Source organism: Carassius auratus, unplaced genomic scaffold (assembly GCF_003368295.1).
Source record: "Carassius auratus strain Wakin unplaced genomic scaffold, ASM336829v1 scaf_tig00021761, whole genome shotgun sequence".
NCBI lineage: Eukaryota > Metazoa > Chordata > Actinopteri > Cypriniformes > Cyprinidae > Carassius > Carassius auratus.
Genome location: NW_020525133.1, coordinates 22341 through 48387, shown reverse-complemented (window position 1 = coordinate 48387; position 26047 = coordinate 22341). Strand labels below are relative to the sequence as shown.

General features: G+C 38.9%; 1 protein-coding gene across 4 annotated transcripts; it reads left to right on the top strand.

The window, feature by feature from the left end:
* The first annotated feature begins 4128 nt into the window (after positions 1–4128).
* LOC113077153 (guanine nucleotide exchange factor VAV2-like) lies at positions 4129–19847 on the top strand. Of its 4 annotated transcripts, none has more exons than XM_026249607.1 (21): positions 4129–4249; positions 6435–6530; positions 7237–7305; positions 7490–7576; positions 8887–8972; positions 9052–9184; positions 9603–9617; positions 10983–11092; positions 11183–11284; positions 12579–12667; positions 12819–12832; positions 13060–13081; positions 13373–13500; positions 13829–13897; positions 14077–14138; positions 14483–14599; positions 14703–14790; positions 15694–15817; positions 17461–17544; positions 17814–17968; positions 18060–19847. In XM_026249607.1, the coding sequence occupies exons 1-21, from the start codon at positions 4181–4183 to the stop codon at positions 18105–18107; spliced, it is 1767 nt and encodes a 588-aa protein (XP_026105392.1). In that variant the 5' UTR covers positions 4129–4180; the 3' UTR covers positions 18108–19847. The 4 variants fall into 4 exon arrangements, with proteins under 4 accessions (XP_026105392.1, XP_026105391.1, XP_026105393.1 ...); XM_026249606.1 differs by having other exon boundaries at positions 17458–17544; XM_026249608.1 differs by lacking the exon at positions 9603–9617 and having other exon boundaries at positions 17458–17544.
* The last annotated feature ends 6200 nt before the right edge of the window (positions 19848–26047 follow it).

Genomic DNA, 26047 nt, shown 5'->3' with positions numbered 1-26047 from the left:
CTTCCAAAAAAAAGCACGGAAGAGAATAGAAATTGAGGAGACAGCCCTATTGTTTCCATTTGTCAGTTTGCATAGACAATTGGCCCATTACAAGGCTCTTCCTCGAGCCCAACGGGCAGCATCACGCAGAGTCGGCATGACAGGAACGCCTCTCTTGCCTGCACTCTTTTGTTTATGTAATTCTGAGCCTGTCATCTCATTGAGCCAGTCTTCCGTGGGTGCCCTCACTAACATGCACTTTGGCACGACATTACAGTGGTACGTCCCTGTTCTGACACGCATGGCCATTTCTCTGTCCTATCACTGAACATTTTTTCTTTCTCCTTGATTTTATTTCTTTCCTCACCTCTTTGCCTGTCTGTATTGCGCATCACCATCAATAATTTTATCTCATGCTCACTTACTCACTTACTGTTCTCTTTGAATTAGCTAATTCTCAGTCTCAAAATGTGGTTGACACTATGCAGGAAATAGCAGTCTAATAAGAAAAAAACAATTGTGCAAGAGAATCCTGCATTGGTTTTTATAAATGTTTTCCTCAATGAAATCTGACAGGACATATTTACATTTGGTGACATTAAGCATTAAATAATGCTGAGTATTTTTGGCAAATTATTCATTTCATTAAAGCAGGGTTGCGTCATTCGCCTTTGCAATTATTCATCTGATTGGCATGTTTCTGTTTTTCATTATGGGATGCACGGTCCCTCTCTCTTTCCTTTCAACAAAGAGAGAAATGGCCAAGGGATTTGGCCGTTGTGCGGCTGCTATCTTCCACACCTCCGTCCATTGCTCCAAAAGCCCAGCTGCCTTTAATTAATTTTGTTATCTCCACTTGTAAGTCCCTGTGACCTTTTGCGGCGCTGCGTTCCATAGAATGAAATAATTGAGAAGCTTTTCATGAGCCGTTGACACTGTGAAGGGCATATTAAAGAGTGAAATTCCCAAAAAATCATCAGGCTGTTTTCTACGCCACCTCGAGTGCAAAGCAAATCACAGCTTTTAAACTGTGATAGAGGTCGTTAAAGTCTCAAATGGGAATTTTTTTGGAGTGTTATTTCCGAACTAATTTATGTTATATTGGCAGATTGAGCTCAGAGTTGCTAGGAACATTATGAGTTGGTTTGCGTTGAAATCGAGCCACTATTCACTTCGTGCGTGCTGTGTTAGAGTGAAGGTGAGGGGTCTTCAATGCCTCATGTCAGAGACTATTACATCTTTCACCAGCCTGTCACTTCCACTTTGCTTTGCATTTTCCTTTGCTGTCCTGGGTCTTTTCCAATGGACAGATAGAAGCTGGAAGGAGAGCGTCTATACCAAATTGTATTTTCTGTGAAATAACATGCATGACAGCTTTGGCCATAATGAGAAAGCCGGTGCGGCGGGTGATAGCACCGGAAGAGAGTTGAATTCAAAGAGCACATGTTTACACGCCAATGGCACAGGCTTTCACCCTGGGGAATATTCACACTTAAGAAACCCAGGGCTCTCTCTCTCTCTCTCCTTTCCAATCACATCCCACCCTCATAGTCTGAAGTGCCAAAAGAGGAGGAAACCAGGATGAACTTTTAGAGAAGAGACTGAATAGCCTTGACTGTTTTGCCATTGCAGTTGTCAGTATGTTGCATGTCTAAGGTTGGCTGGCGTCATAAAGCTAAGAAGACAGTGGCAACACAAATTGCAACATTTCTTTTCATTTCCACACCTTCCTCTTACAACTCGTATGCCTTGGGGAGGTGGAGGCCAAGTGTTTAGCACTCCAAGCTGGATCAGTCAACAGAATTGTCTTCATGAAAAAGCGCATTCCTTGAGGCTACACTGCTTAATGTGCGTTGCTTCTGGTTGTTAACATGTTTCACTTCTACTCTGATTGCATTTAAACACATAATTAATGGGTCATTAAAGAGCGATCTCCGTTGCACACTGATGTATGTCCTAAATATACAACCCAGAATGAAAGAGCATTTGCAGCCTTCCTAATCAAATATGTTCGATGGATGTGTATGCCACACTTCACAACATTATTTCTAGTACTTGTAAGTTTTTTTCTTTGTTAATGGGATGTTAGCCAATTTAATACCATTAGATGCTTAGCACAGATGAACAATGCATGGTCTTGAGTGCATGCATGAAGGAACATCCATTTGAGCACCATGAATGGATAATGGAGATGGAAGGGAAAAATCATAGCTATCCATAAACCTTTCAAGTACAGGTAGGCACAAATGAAAGCCTGGTTTGTATCTGTGCTCTGTTTTCTTGTCACAATCTCAAAGCACACACAGAGGGCCTCATCTCATACAGCATACAAACACCCAGTTGAGTTCTCTTTCACATATTCTTGCACTTGAATGGACAGATGCACACAAAATTATATCAAAATATATGTTTCTCTATGAGTATCCTTGTGCGCATAATCTGTTATGTCTAAAGTGAACATGTACAACGGAGGAAAAGAATTATAGATGTGTGCCATGATATTCAGTTAGTGCATTCAGTCTAATAGTGACAGCAGCCTAATAACCTGCTGCTGTCGGTGTCATTAATGTTAAGATTCATATCAAGAAAGATTCATATTTAATTGATACAGTGAGGTCTATGCAGTGTAATTGTACATTACAGTTTCTGTATCTGAATACTTCTGTTTTTTGGTCATCCAAAACATTTTTGTGATATGTTGCATCCCTAGTACAACAATTTACAATTTTCTGGTTTAAAATATTTTTGTTATGCAAAAGCTTTGTTAAAGTTTTTTTTTTAATTAGTAAAATGTTAAAAAAGTAAAACAATACGTTATTTTTAAACGATGTGATTTTAAAATGTAAACGTTTGATGCATATAATACCTTTTAAAGCCATATAAAGACACTTTATGTGAAGATTCTCATTCCATTATTCTTGCATTGTTTCAAGTGTCCTACAATAAAACACCCTCTCTCCCTCGCAGTCCATTTTACGAGGCACCTGAAACATTTAATCTGGAAATTGCCTTGTAAAGAAGACCTTCATGTTCAATTATGCCTGTGACATCTGTTATTACAGCTAATTCCCGGCACCTGCTCCCAGATTTTCAATATGCTGTTGAATGTGCGTTTTGGCTCATAATTGAGCAGGGCCACCATTAATCTCCATCAGTCTATTTCCATGAGGAACCAAGCTGCCTCTCTTGTTCCAGATTAGCCTTTAATCAGGCCTGCTTAGTCCAAGGGCACGGAGGCCCAGACATTGAGCAGAGCAGCAGGGGAACACCCTTTTCAGCTCAAGAGTTTCAGTTAGTTTCGCACTCATTACAGTAGCAGATCTTAACGGGTGGCTTGGATGTCAACATATAGAGGTGTGACACTTGGAGGCTGAATTGCAGACCAGATTGTAACACTTCAGAGACCACACTTAATGAGCTGGATTTGAGTTGATCTTCATCCTTTGATTCATTCAACCTCATCCAGATGTATTTTGCCTTAAAGGATAATCCAGTTCGGATTTAGATAAAATGTATCTTGCTTTGATCTGACCACTTTTCTTCTAGATTTCATCTTTTTTCTTTGGGGTTCTATAGGATTACAGGCAATTTCATTCTTCTGATCAAGGATAACTAAGTAATGAGTATTATAAAGTGAAATTGGTTTAACCAAGAACACAGTTAAGAGGCAGGCAAGCTGAGAGCATCCAAGGGATTGAGCTTGCCAACTGTGCCGGTGTCCTACTTAAATCAGAGGCAGAAATCTGTGCCACACGTGGGACCATCATCTAGACGAGATGACTTTGAGCTGCTTCCAGAATGTGCTGATCACTATCAGGAGTCCATTGTGAAATCTAATAAATGTGTCTTGATGTTCTCAGGGGCCCAAATTAACTTATAAAGAGAGCACAGCAGATATAGGTCTATAATGAAATTATGTAACACTAACTATCTGTTTATCACATGTAGCACAGATTTATTTTTAATTTTTTTTAATGGTTTCAAAGATTTAGGTAAAACTGAAAATAAACCTAAAAATTCTATAATTTTTGTCTTATTTACTGACCAAACCCAAATTACAGTACATCTGTTGTTTTCTATTTAATGAAATCTGTTACTTTTGTATGTTGAGTCTGAGTATTGAATGTCATTGCAAAGTCTTTGTATCGATCTGTGATCTTTCTTTTGTAGACTGCTGATCTACGGCCAGTACTGCAGTCATATGGAGAACGCTCAGAAGACACTGGATGAGCTGATTGCCACACGGGAAGATGTCAAATGTAAAGTGGAGGTATGCTCTTCACTTTTCTCTTGTACATTCTTAGTGTCTGTGGCATATTGATGTTTCAGGTATGCAGTGTTGTACATATACACAAGCATTAATTATTTGAAATATTATTTTGTTTAAAGAAGTTTCTTATGCTCACCAAGGCTGCATTTATTTAATGAAAACACATTAGAATAGTTATATTGTGAAATATTATTAAAATTTAATATAATTGTTTTCAATTTAATATATATTTGTTTTTCTGTCCATTCTATTTCTTTGTTGGCAAAGACAAATTTTCAGCAGCAGCAACTCTTTACAATTGTCAGTTTGTTAACTTTCTTTTAATAAAATAAAGTAATAATAACACACACACACACATGTATATATATTCAGTGTGCTTTTTACTGCTGGGACTGGATCACTGAGTCAGTGTGAACCGACGGCTGAAGGTCTTGAATCTATGGCAGCTTTCATTGGCCAAGGCCCGCCCATGAGGCCATTTGTCCGACATGTCAAACAAACAATCATAGTTTGTTTCGTTTAGCGTCATATTTCGGGGTGTGGAAATGTCACACAAAAACAGACCGGTGAGTAAAACTCTCGGACGTATTTTAAATATTCTGTGCAGCGAACTTTAAATATTTGACATTTTTGAAAATCCAGCGTTTAGGTGATCCTTATAAGCATTCGTCGTCACAGTTGTCAACTCGACGGCTTTGTTCTTTCATGAGGTGGTTTAGTGCCACAGCACTTTTGTTTCTAGGCAGAACGTTAAAGAACGTGACACAAACATCTCCCGGAAATCCTGTAGAATTCAACCAATCCGATGACGACTTTGACACTCCTGAAGCGTTTCCAATTTTGTGTCCCATATGCATCAGACGTTTAGCCACCGGTCCATGAGTGGGACGTCTGAGGCTGAGACTAGTGTGAACTGAATCAATCTAATTAAAAAATAATAATAATTATGATTCAAGCATGTTTTTGTGAACTGGATTAATTAAATGTCTTTAAAATTTGAAAGCTCCAGGACACATTTAATGTTTTTGCAGTAAAACAATGTGTGTTCCAAGGCAGTAGTGTGCATTTGAAACATGAGGTGATGTAATTTTTTATCCTTAAGTGAATTAATAATGCTCAAAATCTACTAAACAACATGCAGGTCTCTCTGACTAAAACTGTACTTCTCATCAGCGACACCGCCTCAAAGAGACTCTTTTAACAGCTCTTTCTCCCAGAGGCCGCTCCAGTGGTCAGCCCCGGCACTGCGTTCCCTCAACAGACTGCTGTTGACAGTTTTGGGACATGAACTAATTTTGCTCTCCTAATGCTGCTCAGGACTGCAAAGACTACAGTGCTGTTTTTGTGCCTGCCAGTCTGAGGCAGTGTGGCTTACTTGAATGACTCCAAAAATAAAGACTGGCAAAAGAAGCCATTATTACCACATGGGACTGAAGGAGATTACAGATGAAATCACAGCAACCGAAATTCTAGGCATGCTTGTTGACAAATTCACCAAATTATCGTCCTTTTATCTCACACACAAGAAGGGCCCTGTAATTGGGTTCAGTCCATTCAGTGCGTGGTTATGGGACCTCTTGGAAAGAGACGAGTGGCTCTTGTAGTGGATTAGTCAGATATCCTTCATAAGGAGGGACGTGGAGTCACTGTTAGTCATAGAGATGATGAACCTCTCCCTCTGTCTACTCTGACTGTCAAGCGTGACCTCTGAGAAGTCTGTCCTCATTGCCTGCTTGTCATTTGAGAACAGGGAGGATAAAAATGAAGAGATTAACACATAAAGTGACGACCACTAATCGTGCGGAGGAAAAGAAAACATTTGTTTATATACAGTTCTAAATAAATGTTCTATTTACCTAATAAATATTTCTGGTCTTATTGTGTGTGATTAGGAACAATCAAAGCCCGTTTCCATCTCAGAGTTAAAAAAAAAAAAAAGATAATTGTAATAATTTGGAGAATAATATCACTAACCAATAATATCACAAATCCAGTAAAATCTTAATGGATAAAATCAAGTTCCCTTTTATTATTTAATTATTTTTAATCTTACAAAATATGTCACGTTCCAGAAAGCCTTGTCATCTTGAACAATTATGTCTTGTTAAATTCCACTTGGTTTTTATTTGTTCTGAGATTTTCCTTTTTAAAACTGCTGACCTGTTGAAATAATCTTCCCCTGCAGGAGTGTACCATGAAGGTCCAGGAGGGGAAGTTTAAACTTCAGGATCTCCTGGTGGTCCCTATGCAGAGGGTCCTCAAATACCACCTTCTGCTTAAGGTGAGAGCCACCATCAGCATTACTATAAGCTCATTAAGCAACCTGTTCAACTTCCATTTATTCCAATTTAAAGTTTGAAGACAGCAGTACCTTGCAAACCCCCAAACCCTATAAAACATTCAGATCATTTTACCTCATCCAACAAGACCCATGTGGCTCTCTACTCTGCCCAGCCACTGCTAATAGAGATCATGTATAAAACAGGACGCCCTGCATGATACAAACCATCATTAATTCACAACACGCATTAATAATGTATATGGAGAGAAAGACTGTGACGTGTGACAGACGGCCAGGATACATCGGTGAGGGAAGTGAGCATTGGGAGGTGGATACAGTGACACTGTTGAAATCAGCCATGCTTAAATCATATTATCCGCAGCCCATTTCATACACTCAAACCCTGGGTTGCTGTGTAGCCTGTGTGTGAGTTGTGCTTGAGATTGCTTGTGCTTGTTTATTCAAAAGTTTGCTAATTCTAACTAGACCTCCTTATTTTAGGGACATCCACATTTGATGTCCTCAGTTAAAAAAATTATATTTTAATATTTTTTAGAATTGTAATTACATGCATTCAATCAAGCATTTCACATGTTCAAATATATATAATTTCTTTACCCGTTATAATAATGTATTTTTAGAGTGTAATACCACCATAAACAGGCACAAGTCTTGCACGACTTATCATTATTTTATTTGTCCACAGGAGTTAGTAAGTCACTCTATGGACCGCCCAGAGAGACAGCAGCTTAAAGAGGCACTAGAAGCCATGCAGGTTTGAACTCTTTTATGACCATCATATACACATAATAGCCTAATAGAGTGTACGATGTCAATAGATGGGTTGTAATATAATTATCTCTAGCATAATGTTTAATGTGCAATTATCTCTGGGACTTTTGGGGGATGAGTGGCTTGGATTTTTATTGTTGCCTTTGTCTGTCTGTCTGACTTTGAAGGACCTGGCAATGTACATCAATGAGGTGAAGAGAGACAATGAAACCCTGAAGAAAATAAGTGAATTTCAGAGCTCAATAGAAAATCTAGTAAGTGTTCATGAAGTTGTGCGATACACTGGCATGATGTGAAAAATGCAGAAAGTGGTCCTACATTAAAGTCCATTAATAATGATTATGTCGCTGTTTGTTAGATATTTGCCTGTACATGAAATGATATACAAACATTTAATTCATATTCAGTGGCCTACCCCTTTCTGTTGAGGTATCCATATAATTTTCAATTCAGAGAACATGGACTCAATATTTAAGCATTTTTATATAGACTCTAATTCATGGTGGCTTCACGAAAAGCTTCTATGAGGTTTGCAAAAATATAGTTGGTCCCCTCGACTGTGTGAATTGAAAGACTTATGATGTCTGAGAATGTGCACATTTCAGCATTCTGGCCAATACCTCTTTATCCCCAAACATTTAGTTTTTTTACAAGCCTCCACCTGCCCCCCCGTCTGTCACTTCTGTTCCATAAATAAATCCTGAAAGCCTCCAGGCCACGAGAACTGGCAGGATGTATTTAGGATTGTGTTTAAAAAGGAATGAAATCAGTGTATCCTCTCCCGGTAGCTAATGTAGGAATAAGTGTATCAGCTCTGGTTTATTTATGTGAGGGTCTGTGGTGCAGATGACGCCCGCGGCTAAACATCAATGAGCCAATGAGGCATTGCACTTACGGACAAAAGACATACACTGTGGACTTTGCCTTTAATAGCTCCTAATATAGCAGCAACTGTAGCATAATAGCCTATATATACAGTTACTTGTATGTATGGTAGTATGTACCTTTTATTTGACAGTAGCATCAAAGAATATTGCGTAAAGACATATTCTGTTTCTACAATATGCTGTTTTTCTCCCATTTTAAAGCAACAGTTGATATATAAACTAATGTTAAATAAATATTACAGAAATGTTCTTACAATAACAAAAACAGTATGGAGCTGTATTGAAATATTTTGCAATAAAGAACTCTTTTGACATTTTTTTCATACAAACAAATGATCAGAAAACAACACTGACACACAAGGCAAGAAAATCTAAACCAAAACCTTTAATGTGCTTGAAAAAAAGCTTTTGGACCAAACTTTGAGGAAAATAATCATTGGTTTTGCTCGCAGAATTTTTCTTGGGATGCAAACTAAAGATAAAAAATTATCCCTATAGCTATCCATATTTTTGCAATTCCATTTGATGCATTTAAATTGTACTTATATTTTCCTGTAATATATTCCATATTGCAAACAGGGACAAGTGACACTTAAATGTATGTCACGAAGTAATTTATATGCCAGTAGAAGTGCATTAACTGCGTGTGTGTGTGTGTGTGATTGCGTCATTCACAGCAGGTGAAGTTAGAGGAGTACGGCAGGCCGAAGATTGATGGAGAGATTAAAGTGTGCTCTATAGTTAACCGAACCAAACAAGACAGGTACGACTGCGCATTTATTATGTTTTCATATGCAACAAAAACAAATTGTGTTATCTTTTTTTCTGTTTTCTGTACCTAGATACATCTTCCTGTTTGATAAAGTTGTTATTGTTTGCAAGAGGAAAGGATATAACTACGAGTTAAAAGAGATCATCGAACTTCACCTCTACAAGATGTCCGATGACCCTATGAATAACCGTGACATGAAGAAGGTGAGAGGCCTTTGATCCGCCAGCCATCAGGCCGGTTTCAGAATAAATATACCTGATTATATTGCTTCTTTCAAATTGATTCAGTCAATTATATTTATGTATTGCGTGTCAATGATGCAAAGGCAAATGGGACAATCTGATCGTTTGCTTGGTGAATAGCACAGATGGATTGCTTTCATTATACTTTTGTCCTTGAGTGATAAAGCATGATGCTCATAATTTCAGCCAATCAGAGGTGATGCACTGCTCTCTTTGGTGCTCTAGCATGTGTATGTAAATGCAGAGAAGCCAATGCATTCTCCATAAATCTAACAATCAGGAATTTTTGCATGTATATGAGAATGCATGTGTAACTGGGTCTCTCTCTCTCTCTCTCTCTTTCTCTCCTTTTCTCTCAATCTCTTTGCATGCCCACCAGTCGAGTGGAAAAATGGTAAGCTGAATGCTCATGTTCTCTAAGCATTGAGGTGCTGTGATTGTGCCATACACTGATCTGTTTTCTGTCATCTCAAGAGTTCCACAGCAGCTTTACACTGCCAGAATGTAATCATCATGTTTACAAATTGACGATTTAAGATTTTCCAAAGATGTCCTGTAGAATCCACTTTTTCACATTTCAAGATGTTTTTTTAGGGTTAGTTCCAAGACTCAGCCTCCTGCTTTCTCTCGTGAAACCAACGCAGAAGTGACTTAAACTGTAATTTGTCAACTGGCCGCTTGAGGCTGGCTGTAGAAGGGAGTCAGTCCCATAGACTCCCCATGTTAAAATGGCAAACTTTACAGCAAGAAAAAAACATGTTTACAGATATTGGTCATTATAGCTCATTTTGCCCTTGATGACAACTGTGAGGGGGTGAAGTTTTTTATAACACATCCGTTTAAATTACATTAAGCCTTAAAGTTCTGCATAATTGAGGGCTTGGCCACTCAAGTGACAGGTGGACTGCCTCTGCTGACACTGTCGTTGAGTTAGGTGAGCATGGCTTCACAACCAAAATCCTGCCTTTTGGCTCATTTTCGATTATCCAGGAGTGACACGCTGCCAAGATGGCGACAGCCCGCTCCGCCCTTCAGAAAACTGCGGGTGACATCACGGACACTACATTCATATTTTTATACAGTCTATGGTTACTTCAACCATAAATGAAAATTGTCTTCATTTACTCACCCTCACATTAATCCAAACCTTAAATGATTTCTTTTTTCTGTTGAACACAAAAGAAGATATTTTGAAGAATGTTGCTAGTAGACATTGACTTCCATATCATTTTTGTCCTACAATGGAAGTCAATGGCTGCATTCTTAAAAGTATCTGTTTTTGTGTTCGGCAGAAGAAAGAAACTCATACAGGTTTGGAACAACTTGAGGGTGAATAAATGAAAAGAGAATTTTCACTTTTGTGTGACCTATCCCTCTAAAGACCCCATGTCTTAGTCAAATTAGAGTTTTGTGACCTTTTAGTTCACATCCAAAGCTTTAAGGGTCTGTGTTAGTATAGCAATGACAAAATGAAATTCATATTTAGCAAATATACAATACCATGGAAAAGTTTGGAGTCAAAAGTTTGGAGTCAAAAAACAAATGCTTTTTAGAAATGAGAATGATCCTCTGACTAATGCTGTAGATTAGGAGTTAGTAAATTGTTGTTAACAGTATGACGTAGCTAAAACCTTTTGGCTGTTTTCAAAAAGTGGGGACAAGAAAAATGCCCCATCAAAACATCCTGTTTCAATAGCAAATTCTGTCTATTTCCGTCCACCTCCCCTTCCTTAATCAACCATCTTCTCTCCACCCACAGTGGTCCTATGGCTTTTACCTGATCCATCTGCAGGGGAAACAGGGCTTCCAGTTTTTCTGCAAGACAGAAGACACCAAGCGGAAGTGGATGGAGCAGTTTGAGATGGCCATGTATGTTAGAACCGCATCACTGTCAGAATTACACAGTGCTTTGATTTTTTGATTGCCATATAACACTGATTTGATTATTAATCCACACAGGTCAAACATCAAACCCGAAAGAGCTACCGCCAACCAGCATAACTTCCAAATGCACACGTTTGAAAAGAACACCAACTGCAGAGCCTGTAAAATGCTGCTGAGGTGAGGGCTCACACACACAAATGCCACTTCTCTCTGAAATTACAGAGGCAGCTCAAGAGACGGGCTTCAACCCATGTTACTAGGCTACTGGTCTGACCTCTATTACATGAACTGCTTCACTGATTGGCTGTATTGACTGTGAACTCGTAGTGCACTGACCTACATTTCCACTCTGCAACACAGGTCAGTGTGCACAATGGCTGCTAATTATAACAGCTCTGCATTTTAATCTGTGTGCAAACTGGCCTGCGATTAGTTTGGATGTTGAATGTTGCCGCTTAGTTGTGCTGACACACGGAGTCACTTGGGGTGATTGTTGTGGTTGTGTTAATGCATGAAATGTTGGCTTCCAAAGCAAGCATCACTGTTACAGTAGCTGATGCCTAGCATCTGAACAAGCCTCTAAATAATAGGCACAACCTTAGTTCTGTGAACTTATTCATGCCTGAAATTGTGTCTTGTTGAATTGTAAGGCAACAAAATGCATGATTTTGGATCCACCTATGGCAAAAAAATAAATTTGAGGTCAGGACCAGAACATAATTGGTTTAAGATGTTGTGCACATTACAATTGGTTTTCAAATACAGTATTTTTAGAACTGACTGTCCATACTATCAAGTGATAAAATCAGTTTCAGGCAGTGTTATCAATATCTAATGTATCTGTTATAATAATGATGTTAAGTTTAAGTGCAAAGCCAACAGAAAACAGCTTGGAGTCATCATTGACCAAGAGGATATAAAACTGGAAATGTAGTTGTGTTCAAAATCTCTGATTTGTTCACTATACACTACATAGAGAGTCACAGTTCACTATAAGAAAGACTAAGTAAAAATGAGTAAATTAGTTAAAACAGGCATCTAAACATCAGCATTCAGTATGTTCTTGCTGTTCAGACTACCAAAAAAAAAAGGATTGCAAAAGAAATCTGTTTTTTTTGTCCCATGTCTGAACATACAGTAGATATGCAGCAAAAAAACAGAGACTTGTTGGAGGGCTCTTTAGATATGGACCAGCAAACAATAACCCCAAACACCTTAGTATCTGCTTAGCAATTCTTTGGCAACAGCTTACTGTACAACGCCCTAGCAACATAGTGCTGAGTTATGCATGGGCAAACATCATTCAAAGCCATAATAAAATCAAGTTGTTTGGATGAATTTGATCTTCAGTAGGACCTCAGGAAATGAAGACAATGACATTTTTCATTGGTCGTTCCCCTACAGTAGCTGCCTTAAGATTCAGACAATTTATCATCAGCATGCGTCTCTCACTCTATCATTTGTTCTCTAGGGGTATTTTCTACCAGGGATACTACTGTGCACACTGTGGGACTGGTGCCCATAAGGAGTGTCTGGAGGTCATTACCATCTGCAAAATAAGTGAGTCTTTAAATAGAAAGTTGCTTCTCTAAGAACTACATGTATATTACATCTGCCCTAATTAAAGAGGTCAGACCACTGACCTTGCTCTCTCTCTCTCTCTCTCTCTCTCTCTCTCTCTCTCTCTCTCTCTCTTTCATTATTATTTCAGGTCCTCATGATTCGGTGAGTTTTTAGTACCCTGTACTAATAAACTTCCAGCTCTCAGATAAATGAATAATACTCTCTCATTGACTTGAACCAAACTTTACTTCTCGATTTAATCTTAAAGTTTGTCGTTAACTTTGAAAAACACTTTAGGGATGTCTTAAATGAAGCCTGATCTGCTTATCTAACAACTATGTTACACTTTGAAGTGAATTAAATCATAAATTCCCCTCTGTCTTTGACAGGAGCCAGGGCTTGCACAATCAGGTAAAAATATGAGTAAAATGTGATTTTTCTGTGATCCTAATGTGGTTATGTCAATATGAAAAATTTAGATACTGTGCACAGCTTCAGGCTGTTAAAAGGAAATGGACCTCATTCAGAGCATATGCGTTTAAGAAATTATACATCAGCTATCTGCTGCCATCTAGTGTATAGACTAGTTAACGCATGCAGAAAACGCAGACTGTGGGTGTTTATAAGAATATGAATTATAAGCATCCATGTACTTTATTCTTTGTGCAGTTATAAGCTTTTTTCCCCTAATGCGTTCTAAAGGTCCAAAGATGGTGGCCATAAGAAATTACCATGGTACCCCTGCCCCACCAGGAAAGATGCCTCTCTGCTTTCAGACAGGCGAAGTCATTGAGCTCCTGAAGGGAGATCCAGACACATCATGGTGGGAGGTATGATATTATAAAATTAACATTTGCCATGTTTACATATATAACCTGTTGCAAATTTTACCCTTTCTATGTGCTATATTATAGTAAAAATAGCTGTAATCTTTAAATGAAGTGGAGTAATTAGTCAGTTTGGCCTGTCTTAGAAATGATAGCATGGTTTTAAATTGTTGAAATTGATGTTTGTTTTTTATTCACACGCCATTAACAGGTTGCCTTTGAACTCTGGTCATACTTAATGCAGTTTGTGAACCAGATGTCTTGGTTCTTTTGGGCTTGATTTTCTTACTTCATTAATCTTTACCTTTCAATCATTGCATTTTCGTCTCAGGGCAAACTCAAAACCCAAAAGACTGGCTTCTTCCCCAGTTCCAGTGTGAAACCATGTCTAGACCCAAAGGTACAGGTTCATAAAAGTAAATTCAAATCATTTTAACATACATTTTTCTTAAAATATTCCTAATATTTCTTTCTCCCAAATATATACATACTTAAATATTAGGCTGTGTTCTTCACTATTAGATATTAAACCAGCCCTTGTTGTCTCAAATCTTTTTTTGATGGTTTTCTTCTCTACAGCCTTTCCAGACATTTTCTAGCCGTCAGTCCTCCAGAGAGACAGATTACTTCGTTTATCCCTGGTATTTCATCCTGTTATAGAACACATTGATTTTTCCATTCTTACCCTTTACATTACCAAGATACTATAAGATCTTCGTTGTTTATAATACACTGTTCAGTCTCATATTATATGTTAATAATACAATTAACTATACTACTGTCATTTTATCTAGTGAAATTTGCATTGAATTACATGTGTCATAAGTAGAATCGATGATGATTGATTAGCTTTAGTCTAATTGTGAGGCATGTTAAACCTTTATTGTCTTTTAATGAGGTAACGACCTCTGTGAGAGTTGCTATAATGATGTACAGGGTATTGAACGGTCTCATGAATGAGGTGTGTTTTCCCTCTGGGCTTCAGGTTTGCAGGAAACATGGAGCGACAGCAGGCCGACAACCTGCTTAAGTCTCACATCAGCGGCACCTATCTGATCCGAGAGAGGACGGCGGAGGCAGAGAAATTCGCAATCAGCATTAAGTGAGTATTACAGGGAAGGCATGTATTCACGTCAATAATAGAACATTCTGTCTTTCGTCTTTTAGTATTTTGTCAATCACCATTGCTATGCATCTTTTAACAGATTTAACGATGAAGTGAAGCATATTAAAGTTATTGAGAAAGACAACTGGATTCACATCACAGAGGCAAAGAAGTTTGATAGCCTCCTGGTAAGAGAAATACTTGTTAATGTAAGTTAAAGGTATAGTGAGATTTGATTATGCTTGCAGGGTGAAGACTGCACAATTAACTCCCTTTATACATACATCTAAAGTACTGATTTCTTTGCAAGGTTTACGTTGTACATATTTTCTTATACGGAATAAAAATATCATTCTTATTTAATACGTATTGTATTAAATATACACACTACCATTCAAAAGCTTAAGGGTCTATAAGATATTTTTTTGTAAAGAACATTTATTCAGCAAGCACACATTCATTTGTTTAAAAAATGTGTTTTCGGTTTCGATGCTGTATTTTTTAACTTTCAATTCATCAAAGAATCCTGGAAATAATACCTTTATCATTATTTCCACAAAACCGTTTAGCAGCACAACAGTTTTATAACGTTAATAACAGTTAGAAATGTTTCTTGAGCACTAAATCTGCATACAAAAAGGATTTCTGAAAGATCAAGTGGGACTGGCTGCTGGAAATTATTAATAAATGCAGCATTGGTGAGCATAAGTGACTGAAAAATTCTTTTTAAAAACCACACTGACCAAACTTTTGAACAGTAATGAATTTGTGTATGAATCGAAATCTTAAAAGAGTGTTAATGTCACTTGAATATGTGAATACTAAATTGTGAATGTGAATTTTTTTCTGTCTATAGCCATATGTTGCACATCTGTGTCATGCTAATTTAGCTCTGATGTTGCATTTCACATACACGGAACCAAAGCCTAATCTAAAACATTATAAAACTATAACTTTTTAGTTACACATTGTAGTTTACCAAACACTGGTATTTCTTCTAGAAATGCAGTTTCACAATATGTTTCTATGGATGAAAACACATGGAACATCAAAGTGCTGTAAGTAAATTTAGACATGTTACTGTGTTACAGGAGCTTGTGGAGTATTATCAGAGTCATTCACTGAAAGAGAGCTTTAAGCTGTTGGACACGACATTACGGTACCCTTACAAATCCAGGGAACGCTCAAGTTCTCGCACCAATACCCGTTCACCAGGTAAAGCAGCTTTTTATCTCTCTCTTTCTTCCGCTCCCTTTCCCTCTTCCTTTTTTTATTCTCACTCTTCTTGCTTGTTCTTGCACACATTTTTTTATTGAGCCCCTACCAGTCTGGCGAGCAGCCTTGCACAATCTTTGGACACGCTCTGGAAGCCTGAACAAACAAACGCTGCCAGCTGGTCCCGCCCTCACATTCTGTATGCCCCGCCTCCTGGTATTTCAAATGTCAGTCATCTTAGGCATGGTTGTCAAGGAGCCGCCCACTCTGGCTGAAGCTGGGGCCTGACTGAAACTTCTGGCTCCTGAGGCCAAATTTTCCTCAGCCAGTTGAATAGGTTCAAATAAACAGATGCTTCATTAGATGTATTATAAATGATGTGCCTTTGTTCATTTTCCAGTCAAGCTTAACTGGTGTTCAATGATATTTTTATGCAAGTGCGTAAAGACAATGTCTGTTTGTGAGGGGCTGAAAATATGCCTTGAAGATCTCCATATGCAACATGAGAGCTGCTTAAAGGAGCCATTCAGCCAAATTTTGTTATTCACTCGCGCTGATGTTGTTTTAAACCCATGTTACTTGCTTTTTCCATTGAACGGAAAAGGACACTGAATGTTCACTGTGTTCTTTTTCGTACAATGAAAGTAAATGATACACATACACTAGCGTTCAAAAGTTTGGGAACGGCAAGATTTATTTTTTCATGTTTTTTAAGACTCTTTTGCTCATCAAGGCTGCATTTTTTGCAAGTCTCTTTTTGCTCATCGGAGCAGCTGTGGCCTAATGGTTAGAGACTTGGACTAGTTACCCGAAGGTCGCCGGTTTGAGTCTTTGTGCTGGTAGGAGTTGTAGGTGGGAGGGAGTGAATGTACAGCATTCTCTTCCACCCTCTATACCCATGGCTGAAGTGCCCTTGAGCTAGGCACTGAACCCCCAGTTGCTCCCCGGGCGCTGGATCTATAGCTGCCCACTGCTCCGGGTGTGTGTTCACTTCTCACTGCTGTGTATGTGGTCACGACTTTCCTTTTTCACTTTCATTAATTTAATCACATTTTTACAATTTTAAATAACTATATTATTTTTTTTTATATTATTTATTCTAATAAATACTCCAATCTTCAGAGTCACATGATCCTTTTAATATGCTGATCTACTACTAATATTTTCATTGAACCAGTGATACAATTTACCATTGATTTTCCATTTAAAAAACTGTTTTTGTTGTTGTTTAATTAAAAGTACAAAAGAACTAATTTGATTTGAAATATACAGGTCTTTACTGATACTTGTGATTAATTTAATGTCCTTGATAAATAAATGTATTAATCTCTTTAGAAAAGAAAATTACTAACGCCAACCTAGGTAGTATGTAGTTTACCTAAAGTATTTTTTTTCCTGTTGAAAAAAATGTGTGTGAATGTCAGAATTCTAGTATCTTTTCACAGAACACAACTACTCTCTCTCTCACACACACACACACACACACACACACACACTCATACAAACACCTTGCTGATTTTGAAACCATGTCCTTGAATTTTTTTTCTGTTGTGCCCTTCCTCTTTTGTTTGCGCTCTCTCTCACTTTCTGTATGTTTGTCTGTCTCTCTCTCTCTCTCTCTCCCGCACATACTGTCTCAGCAGCCACCTGTGCTTCCTACAACTTCTCCTTCCTCAGTCCTCAGGGCCTCAACTTCTCCTCTCAAAGCTCTGCTCCCTTCTGGTCAGGTATTGCGCTTCTTGCTTGTTTGTGTTCTTGCATCATCCTTGACGCCTTCCCCAATCCCTCTTCACACTCATCCCTTCATCTTTCCATGTCTTCCTGTTTGTGTTTTTATCTTCATCTCATTAGTGCTCCAGACATTCATTAAGACTAGCATTAGTCACAGGCTTTCATTCTTTCACATCTCACTCACAGTGTCCTAAAGTGTAAATAAATCTGCTGCTCTTCATCATTTTACATGCACTAATCTTGGGATGTTGCTGGCTTTGTACAGTATTCACACCCAGGGTAGTCAGCACAGCTGTGGCGAGATACAACTTTGCTGCTCGGGACATGAGAGAGCTGTCCCTGCGAGAGGGGGACATCGTCAAGATCTACAGCAAGATTGGTGGAGACCAAGGCTGGTGGAAAGGAGAGGCCAACGGCAGGGTAATAAAGCAAGCAATTGATTCGAAATTAAGCTTTAAATATTACAATGTAAGCCATATAAATGACCATCATTTCCATGTTTTTCATTCAGATTGGATGGTTCCCCTCTACATATGTCGATGAGGAGGGGGTGCAGTGAAACTCTGGGGTCAAAGATCATCCAATAAAATCCACAGCCCTCTGAGGACTCTGATTCCATGGCAACATCTCATGGAAGTCTTTTTCGCTGGAAACATGTTTTACAATGAATATTTGTACTTCTCTCTCCTTTCGTCATGTACGAATATGCTTTTTTCCCTTTCTCGGAATGTCTGTGTGATCTCTGTGAAGACATCTGCTACGAGTCTGTCGTTTCTCAGCGCTGAGGAGGAAACTGTGAACAGAGCAGAACTATGCCTTGAAGTGGCCAAAGGACAAGCATGGCTTTAAGTTTGTAGAGAAATATCTGTAAGGTGCGCTGGGGTATAATGGGGGGTGGGGTTGTATAAAATTATATATAAACATAATTTATTAAAGAGAGAAATCTATGATTAAAATGCAGTTTTGAACATTTGTTCAACTGCAGCAGCGCAAAGAATATATGAGAGCGGAAAAGATGCACTTTGCATTTCTTTACAGATAGAATTTGCCTTAGTTAATGGTAATGCCTTTAGAGGTGGAGGTAAAGAGATGGATTCAGACTCATCTTGCACATACACACTCGTACATCTGCCCCGTCCAGAAATACGGTGCCTTTTCGTACATGTTCTTCACTTCCAACAGTCTCGTTTTTACAGCTGCAGCGTTAATGCCCTGTTCTGTAGCGGTGCACTCTCATGGCCCTATCCGCCCGTTCAGCTGGACGCTACTCATCCTGAAGACCACAAAAGAGACTGAACATTTCTTCAACTGGAATGAGCAGACGACCAGATCTGCTCATCATCTCACTGGAACGAAGAGGCAGCTAACCGAAAGCATTCGGTCATGACTGGAATGGCTTAGACAATGAAGGATACAAGCAGCATTATGTCTTCCTCTTCCTTCAAGAGGATGCAGTGCAATGGAGTGTCAGGAGGAGGTTCAGTTAACGCCGTTTCTGTGATTTCTTCGTTCTCAGTGGTCCAAATTTGGACTAAAAAGGGAATGCCGAATGCTGTTCTGTGCACTGATTTTTCTGAATACCCAGAGGTTTTTGTGAGATTTTCTTGTTGTCTTCTACAAGCACATTTTGCCATTCCACGTTTCTCGTCTGCAGCCTGCCACATTACTGGTGGACACAACTTGGTGCTACATATTGAAAATTGAAGTTTGAGCAGAATTTTCTTTTATGCTGTTGTGGACAAGGAAACCCACTGCTGAAGAACCTCAGCCATCAAGTGCACTTTATATGTCCAGAGACCTTTTAACACAGGACACCACACTGCACATCTGGACATTAACAATTTCATATTTAAAAACATTTTTTGAAATGTCCCTATTTTTACCTCTGGAACGAGAAAAAAGTAAAATCCTTGACACTATGAGCAGCGGCCCCTCAAAGTTGAACATTACCTGTAAACTCCGTAAGTGCATGGATGTGTCCCTGATACAGTCCTTGGAGAAAAACCTTTTGCTGTTGCCGGCCATCAGAAATTGAAGCTTTAAATCGAGGTTGGAGAGTGCTAGACTGTAATAATAAAGCATCGGACGTGTGTTACAGTAGCTGCGCGCCAGGCTTGAGGACAGCTGAACAGTGCAGCTCAGGTCAGGGCAGCGCTGGCTTTGGGGCTTAGTACCTGTTTGTGTAGTGGACAAAAAACCCAATGCATGTAGTCATAGATATTACAACTGCTGTCCGTGAATCCTGAAAAAAGATGTTTAAAAAAAATGAAAATAAATTGTCAATTTTTTTGAATGGTCAGTTATTTGGAAACTGAGGTCTATCATGATATAAAGATTTCTTTTTTTGCCTATTAGAGGTGTCCTGTTATCATGATACTCTGACAGTACTTCACCGAAGGATGTGTTTGAATTGCCACCAGGTGGAGCAAGTTACTTGCTTTTCTATGACAGAAAGCGACTGATTGATTTTGAGATTAATATTTTTCACTTATCCTCTGAAACAGTTCTACACTCAGTTACATATCATGGCTTGGATTTAAGGACGTGTGACCATCTGTGTGTGATGTCACATCAGTTCTGCTGCCCATCACCATCAATTCTACCATAATAAATCTGTTCTGAAGCTAATTCAGCACCTTGACAGAGGGTGGAAGAAGCATGGCATTTCTTTGTCATAGTTTTATTAGAATACGAAAGATCTTCAGCATGATGAGGATGAGAATTAGCATTGGCACATCCAGTTAAAAGAGATGTCATTGAGAACAGCTTGCGTCATGCCGAACTAGCTTGCTTTTTTCTAATTACCTCAGCTAGGCTGAGATTTATCAGATGATTTATCAGCTGGTTTGCAGACATGAGATTTCCTTGACTCTGATGTGTCTTTATTAAAATGTCCATGAAGAATATTATGTTGAAATAGCTAAAGATCTATCCATCTTTATAGGCTGAGGTTTAAAAAATCTGAAAGAAAAAAGCCCAAAACTAATTTTACATATGAAATATGAGCCCATTTAAATATATATTCACTATACTTAATAGACTCATGTCAGTGGAGATACAGGGTTCTGTGAATTAAAGCTGTTCACTCACAAAACAGTACCTTTGTACTTAAATGTTCGTGCAAGCATTGTGTTTTGGACATGTTCTGTTGTATACCATGGCATATCCTGTATTATTTAGTACCATGGTATCTGTTAACAACACTGTACCATGTTTCCACAGTACTTTGTTGTTAATGCTAAAACAATGACATCAGATGTGCATGGCATATTTTCTTTCTTTCTCCTCATGCTCAGATAAAATGCATTCAAAATGTCTGCACTTTTGCCTTAAAGCCGTTGTTTTGTGTTAGATCTGGCATACTTCGTAATATCACAGGATCAAGGATCTTGTATTTAATCCTTTCTTCAATTTCATCTTGCAATTTAACCGCAGCATCAAGGGGTAGTTGTGTCAAACTGGTCCACAGTTTACACAGAAACCTTTACTAAATTATTTAAACATCAAACAGCTTCTCCTCCATTATATCCTTCATGCTATACTCAACTGGTAAGACATTCATAACTGCAAGTTCATAACTACCATTCAAAAGCTTTAGGGCCTATAAGATATATCTAGAACGACTTGTTTGTTGAGTGGACATTTTGTGATATGATCCATAATTTGCCCAGTAGTCAACAAAATATTTTTACAGACTAAATTGGAAAATGTTTTTCTCTAATTCATGGAAAATGTACATTTATTGCATCTAGACTTGCGTATGTGAGAGTAAGAACTTCTTTTCGGTCTAGATTTTGTACTTCAATTGCGGAATATTTGACCCTTCATTAAAGAGCACTACATTTAGGAGAGGGCGGTGCTTTGGTTGCGCACGGTTCTATGACACGAATGTCTCTCTTCACTTTGGTGTAGAGTTTTGTTAAATCTTTAAATAACTAATATCGATCTATTTTTATCAGTGTGCTCGGTCTCCTAAACGTGATCGCCGCATGTCCTCGTGCGTCCCGTGTTTCAGGGCTTGGCGCGGTGGAGCTCGGCTCGTCTCGTGCTGCTGCTGCTGCTCACACTCATGGATCATCACATCCGGACAGGTACCAACCGTGTCAGCATCGCGCTTGTGTTTGTCGGGTAAGTCTTTAAAGTGCTTATTTGTGCCACGATGAACGAACTGTTAATATGAACCGAAGAAAGTACTGGATATTTCGTGTTTACATTTTAACCTGTTTTTTGGTTTAATGTGTTTTTGTGTATTATTTTCTGATTATGTGTCTCCAAACATGAGTTACCGCTTTTAAAAGGTTTGCTATCGATATAAATGTAGGCGGGTTTTTTTCCGCACGATCTTCTACAGGTAATTGCGTTCAAACAATTTTTACAATAGAAATAAAAAGTCTAAGCTGATATAGTTTACGAAAAAGCTCAAACAAATAAATCAATCGGTTGCTGTGTTTCAAAACCTATCGAGTTGCATAGCCTACAGATCTTAAATGACATTCACAGAGGACACGTTCTGTCTGCGTTGTTTTTTATTATTATTTTCCATATGCACGCGCGTCTGACCATTGTCGCCTCTCGCGCCACAAGCGTAGCGTTTAAAGGAAGCTAGTTCAACTTTCAAAAACAAGTCTTGAGAGCATGTTTGGTTATTAGAGGCAATGCCTCAAAATGCTGTCTACTTAGGCTATTCATCCTCATTTCGAAACACAAAAATATATTTTAAGTACATTTTATTTGTTTTGTCCATACAATGAACCATATATCACCTATATCTTCTATTGTGTTCCACGGATCGAAGTCACAGGTATTTTTTACTCGTAGTCGTGTTATATAAATTAGCTTTAGTCATAGTGTGCAGAGGTTTGAGCGTGAGTAAATGATGACAGATTTGATCATTCCTGAGTGAGTGAACTATCCACCTCCACTAAACTAAACGATTCTCAAAGTGCTGCTATAGGGACCTGACTTAGTCAGTACCACCGCCAAAACAGAACGTGCTTGGAGTTTGTCTATTACCGTAAGAACAGAGATATGACGTGGTATTTTGATGCAGTCCATAACGCTACATTTAATGTCTTTTACATTTAATGGCTTTGACCTCTACTCACTTTGTTTGCCATTTGCTCTTTCTAAATGTCAGGGCTCCGTTACTGATTGCAGTAGTTTTCCTGATGATGGTGACAACAGGGCTGTATGTTAACTTTTCTGCACGTTGCTCTGGTGCTACAGACTAGAGGTTCAAAGGTTTGTGGCACAAGCCACACAATTGTAGCACCAGTGTAAAAAACTGTCACCATTTCTGTCAACAACCAGTAGTGCAGTTCATTCATTATGTAAATGTGACATTCTTGTTGAATACAGTTTGGAAAATGAGAAAAGTATAACTTATTTTTATATACATGTATATACTGAAAGCTTAGTAATCTGTTTAAATACATCTATTCTGAAATAATGGTTGTAAAATGCTAGTAAATTTCACAAATAATTAACACTTAATTGACCCTTTGCAGGAAGTTTGACTGACAGGAGATCTGACCAATCATGATGCTGAATTTACCATTTTTGTCCAGACAAACAAACAAACCAGACAGCTAGAGTAGACAGTGGACTTGAACTCGAAAATAGGTGTGTTGACAACATTCCACAGTTTTAACAAGATAACCTTCTGATGTTCATTCATGTTAATTTCATGCTCTAACTAGTAAAGTGTAAGAGACGATCGGTTCATGTGCTGCTGCCACCTGGACTGAGGTGCTACAGCGATCTGTCAAGACACATTAAAGAACCACAAAACGGCATTTGTTGTTTGAATTTCTTTTTTCAAACTGACAAAATTTGAAAGCTGACCCTTCTTCATACCAAAAGTAACCAATCCTGTCTTGTATGTTGGCGTGTTGTCAGTTTCCTCTGTTCCAAGATGTACAGTATTTTTCACTGTGTGAGAATGTGTGGTGTGAGAGCGGCATGGCCAATGGTTAAGTAGCCTATATATATGTGTGTGTGTGTGTGTGTGTGTGTGTGTCACACTGTATAGCCCTGGACAGAGCTTTCCTGCTCAGATGGTCGAGGTTGCTAATGTCGGTGAACTTCTCATAAGCCCTTGAATGGCCTGCCAATTCCACGTCTGTTCAAATGTTATGTGCTGTGAGAGAAGAAATCAGGGAGCAGGCCCAGCGCAGAGTGACTGACTCATTGAAAATCATCTCAGATGGATGGCTACCCAGTCATGCATTGAGATCTGAATGAGCTCTGTGCCACTCTGGCTCTGCCTCATGGCTGGATTTGATGGCAGTGCTAAATCCCAGCAGTCAGGATGCTATGATAGAATAGACATACAGCAGGAATGGTGCTGGCACAGGTGCTGCCAGATGTGCGGCAGTTAGTGAAGTTGTTTGTCAGTATATTTAATGAGTTGTGTTCATGAGTTCATGTTTTTCATAAATTCATCATGTTTCCTTCTTTACTTGCCTGTCTAGCACCAGCTGTTAAAGTGCATCGTGTGACTTATGCATCTCCCTGACATGTTATTGAATGTGTGGATGAGTAGTCTGTTGCTAACTGCATTAAGCAGTACTCCATTCATTTTCACTGATGCAAAGGAGTTCTTTAAGTCACATTGCTCTCTAATGCTGAATTCATTACCCACAATTCAGCAAAACTGATCATATCTGGAGCTCTTTTCTGCCCTTAATGGTTAAATTGAGGATTTTTGTTAATGGCAAGCCAAACACAAGCTCATATAACTAAACACTTATTAGACGCATGCAGTGTTAAAATGTCAGGATGACAGAAATAAGTTGTCTTCACCCCCCACCTCGCCTTTACTACAAGCTATAATAACAATCAAGGGGAAACATGCCTCGTGAGGTGTAAAAACACTGACGTTTTATATTATACACCGTGCCTGTGCTGTATGTCAAAGTAAAAACAGGGTCCAAATGAGTAGCTACATAGGAAGACATTGCATACTGAATGTGTTGCATGCAATGTAAGGCATTATTATGAAGCTCTATTTGATATCTCATGCACACCATCATGCCTATGGTGGTTTCCATCTGGCTTTGGAGAGCTGCCGTTCTGGGTAGCAATCTGTGTGCATTTGTGCTCCCCCACAATGAAGGGGACATCTATTTCCTGTTCTGCAGCTTGACGCTAAATTGAGTTGTGATGTCATTCAGGGCTCTAGATTGCACCTACACTAGAATGCACCTAATTGCCATAAATGTGACAATATTTTAATCTAGTAGGGAAAGACTGGGAAACTTTGTGTGCATCCATGAGCGGATTTGCCATTTATCTATATGCTAAAAAAAGGCACAAATATTCCTTTAAAATCAAGTAATATTTATATGGCACAAAATAGTTTTTGTCTGGAGCCCTGGATGTGTCTCTCAATGTCTGCTGTGTGGATAATCAGACTAATGAAAAAATGCATGTGTAAAGAAGGACAGTGTGTTTTATCCATTTGATTTCCCAGCACCCCACACAGTGCTGCCCTTTTTGCATAAGTACGTTTTGCATTTTAAAGTCACAACCCACTTACTTTGCTTGATTACAGCAAACAAACTCCTATGATAAAGAAGGTTAGGAATAAAGTGCCCTTTCATATTTAGTGGCTCACAGCAGTTTTAGGTATATTAATAAATGAGAGTCACCTCACCTAGGAGACCCTCAGGAGGTTTGCACAGTAATTGTGGAAGCCACCCACTGCTTGCAACGAAATGAGTTCAGGATAACACACTGGCAGCACACACACGTACACACTTCCGCTCAAATGACACCCAGAATAGTACTGCTATTCTCCCAAAGCATCTCGGTTTTAATATGCCGGCTGGCAGTGTATGTGAACGAGGCATGTTGAGGGTGGGTTTATGGGTAGAAGTCATTGTGTATGGTTGACAAGCACTTTTGTAATAGACTCTTTATGTGGCCTGTGTAATTACACACTGTGTGTTTCACTTGCCCCTGACAGCTTTTTAGCATCCCCCCCCCCCCCCCACTGCTCTTTGTCCTTGTCTGGAAATGAGACCTCCGGCATCCCACCATTATTTCCCTCCAGCGAGACAGCGAAGTCTCCTTGTAGCATCATAAACGCACACAGCCCTCCCTTTACAGCTGGGAGGACAGGCAGGTGATTCATGGTCGTCTCAAAATTAAACTCTGATGATTAGCGGGACGGTAAAGCGCTGTTGTTGTGGATTTGGATAAATAAATAAAAAAAGCTATACATGTGGTTGGAAGCTTCTGAGATTTTATGACAGAAGCAGCAGATATTGGCGAGTCTTCACCCCTGCTGTCAGCACCTCGCTGTTATTCTCCTTCCTTATGTGACTGGACGAAGGTTGATTCGGGTTAGTTGGTAAAGGGCCTTGTGGAGGAGTGCTCTAATCTTAGCTAGATCTAGATCTTAGCTCTAATCGTAGCCCCTAGCAAAACATCTGCTTCTCCATCGAAAAGTGACAAATAAAATGACATTAGGCTGAGTAAACAATGACAGAATTG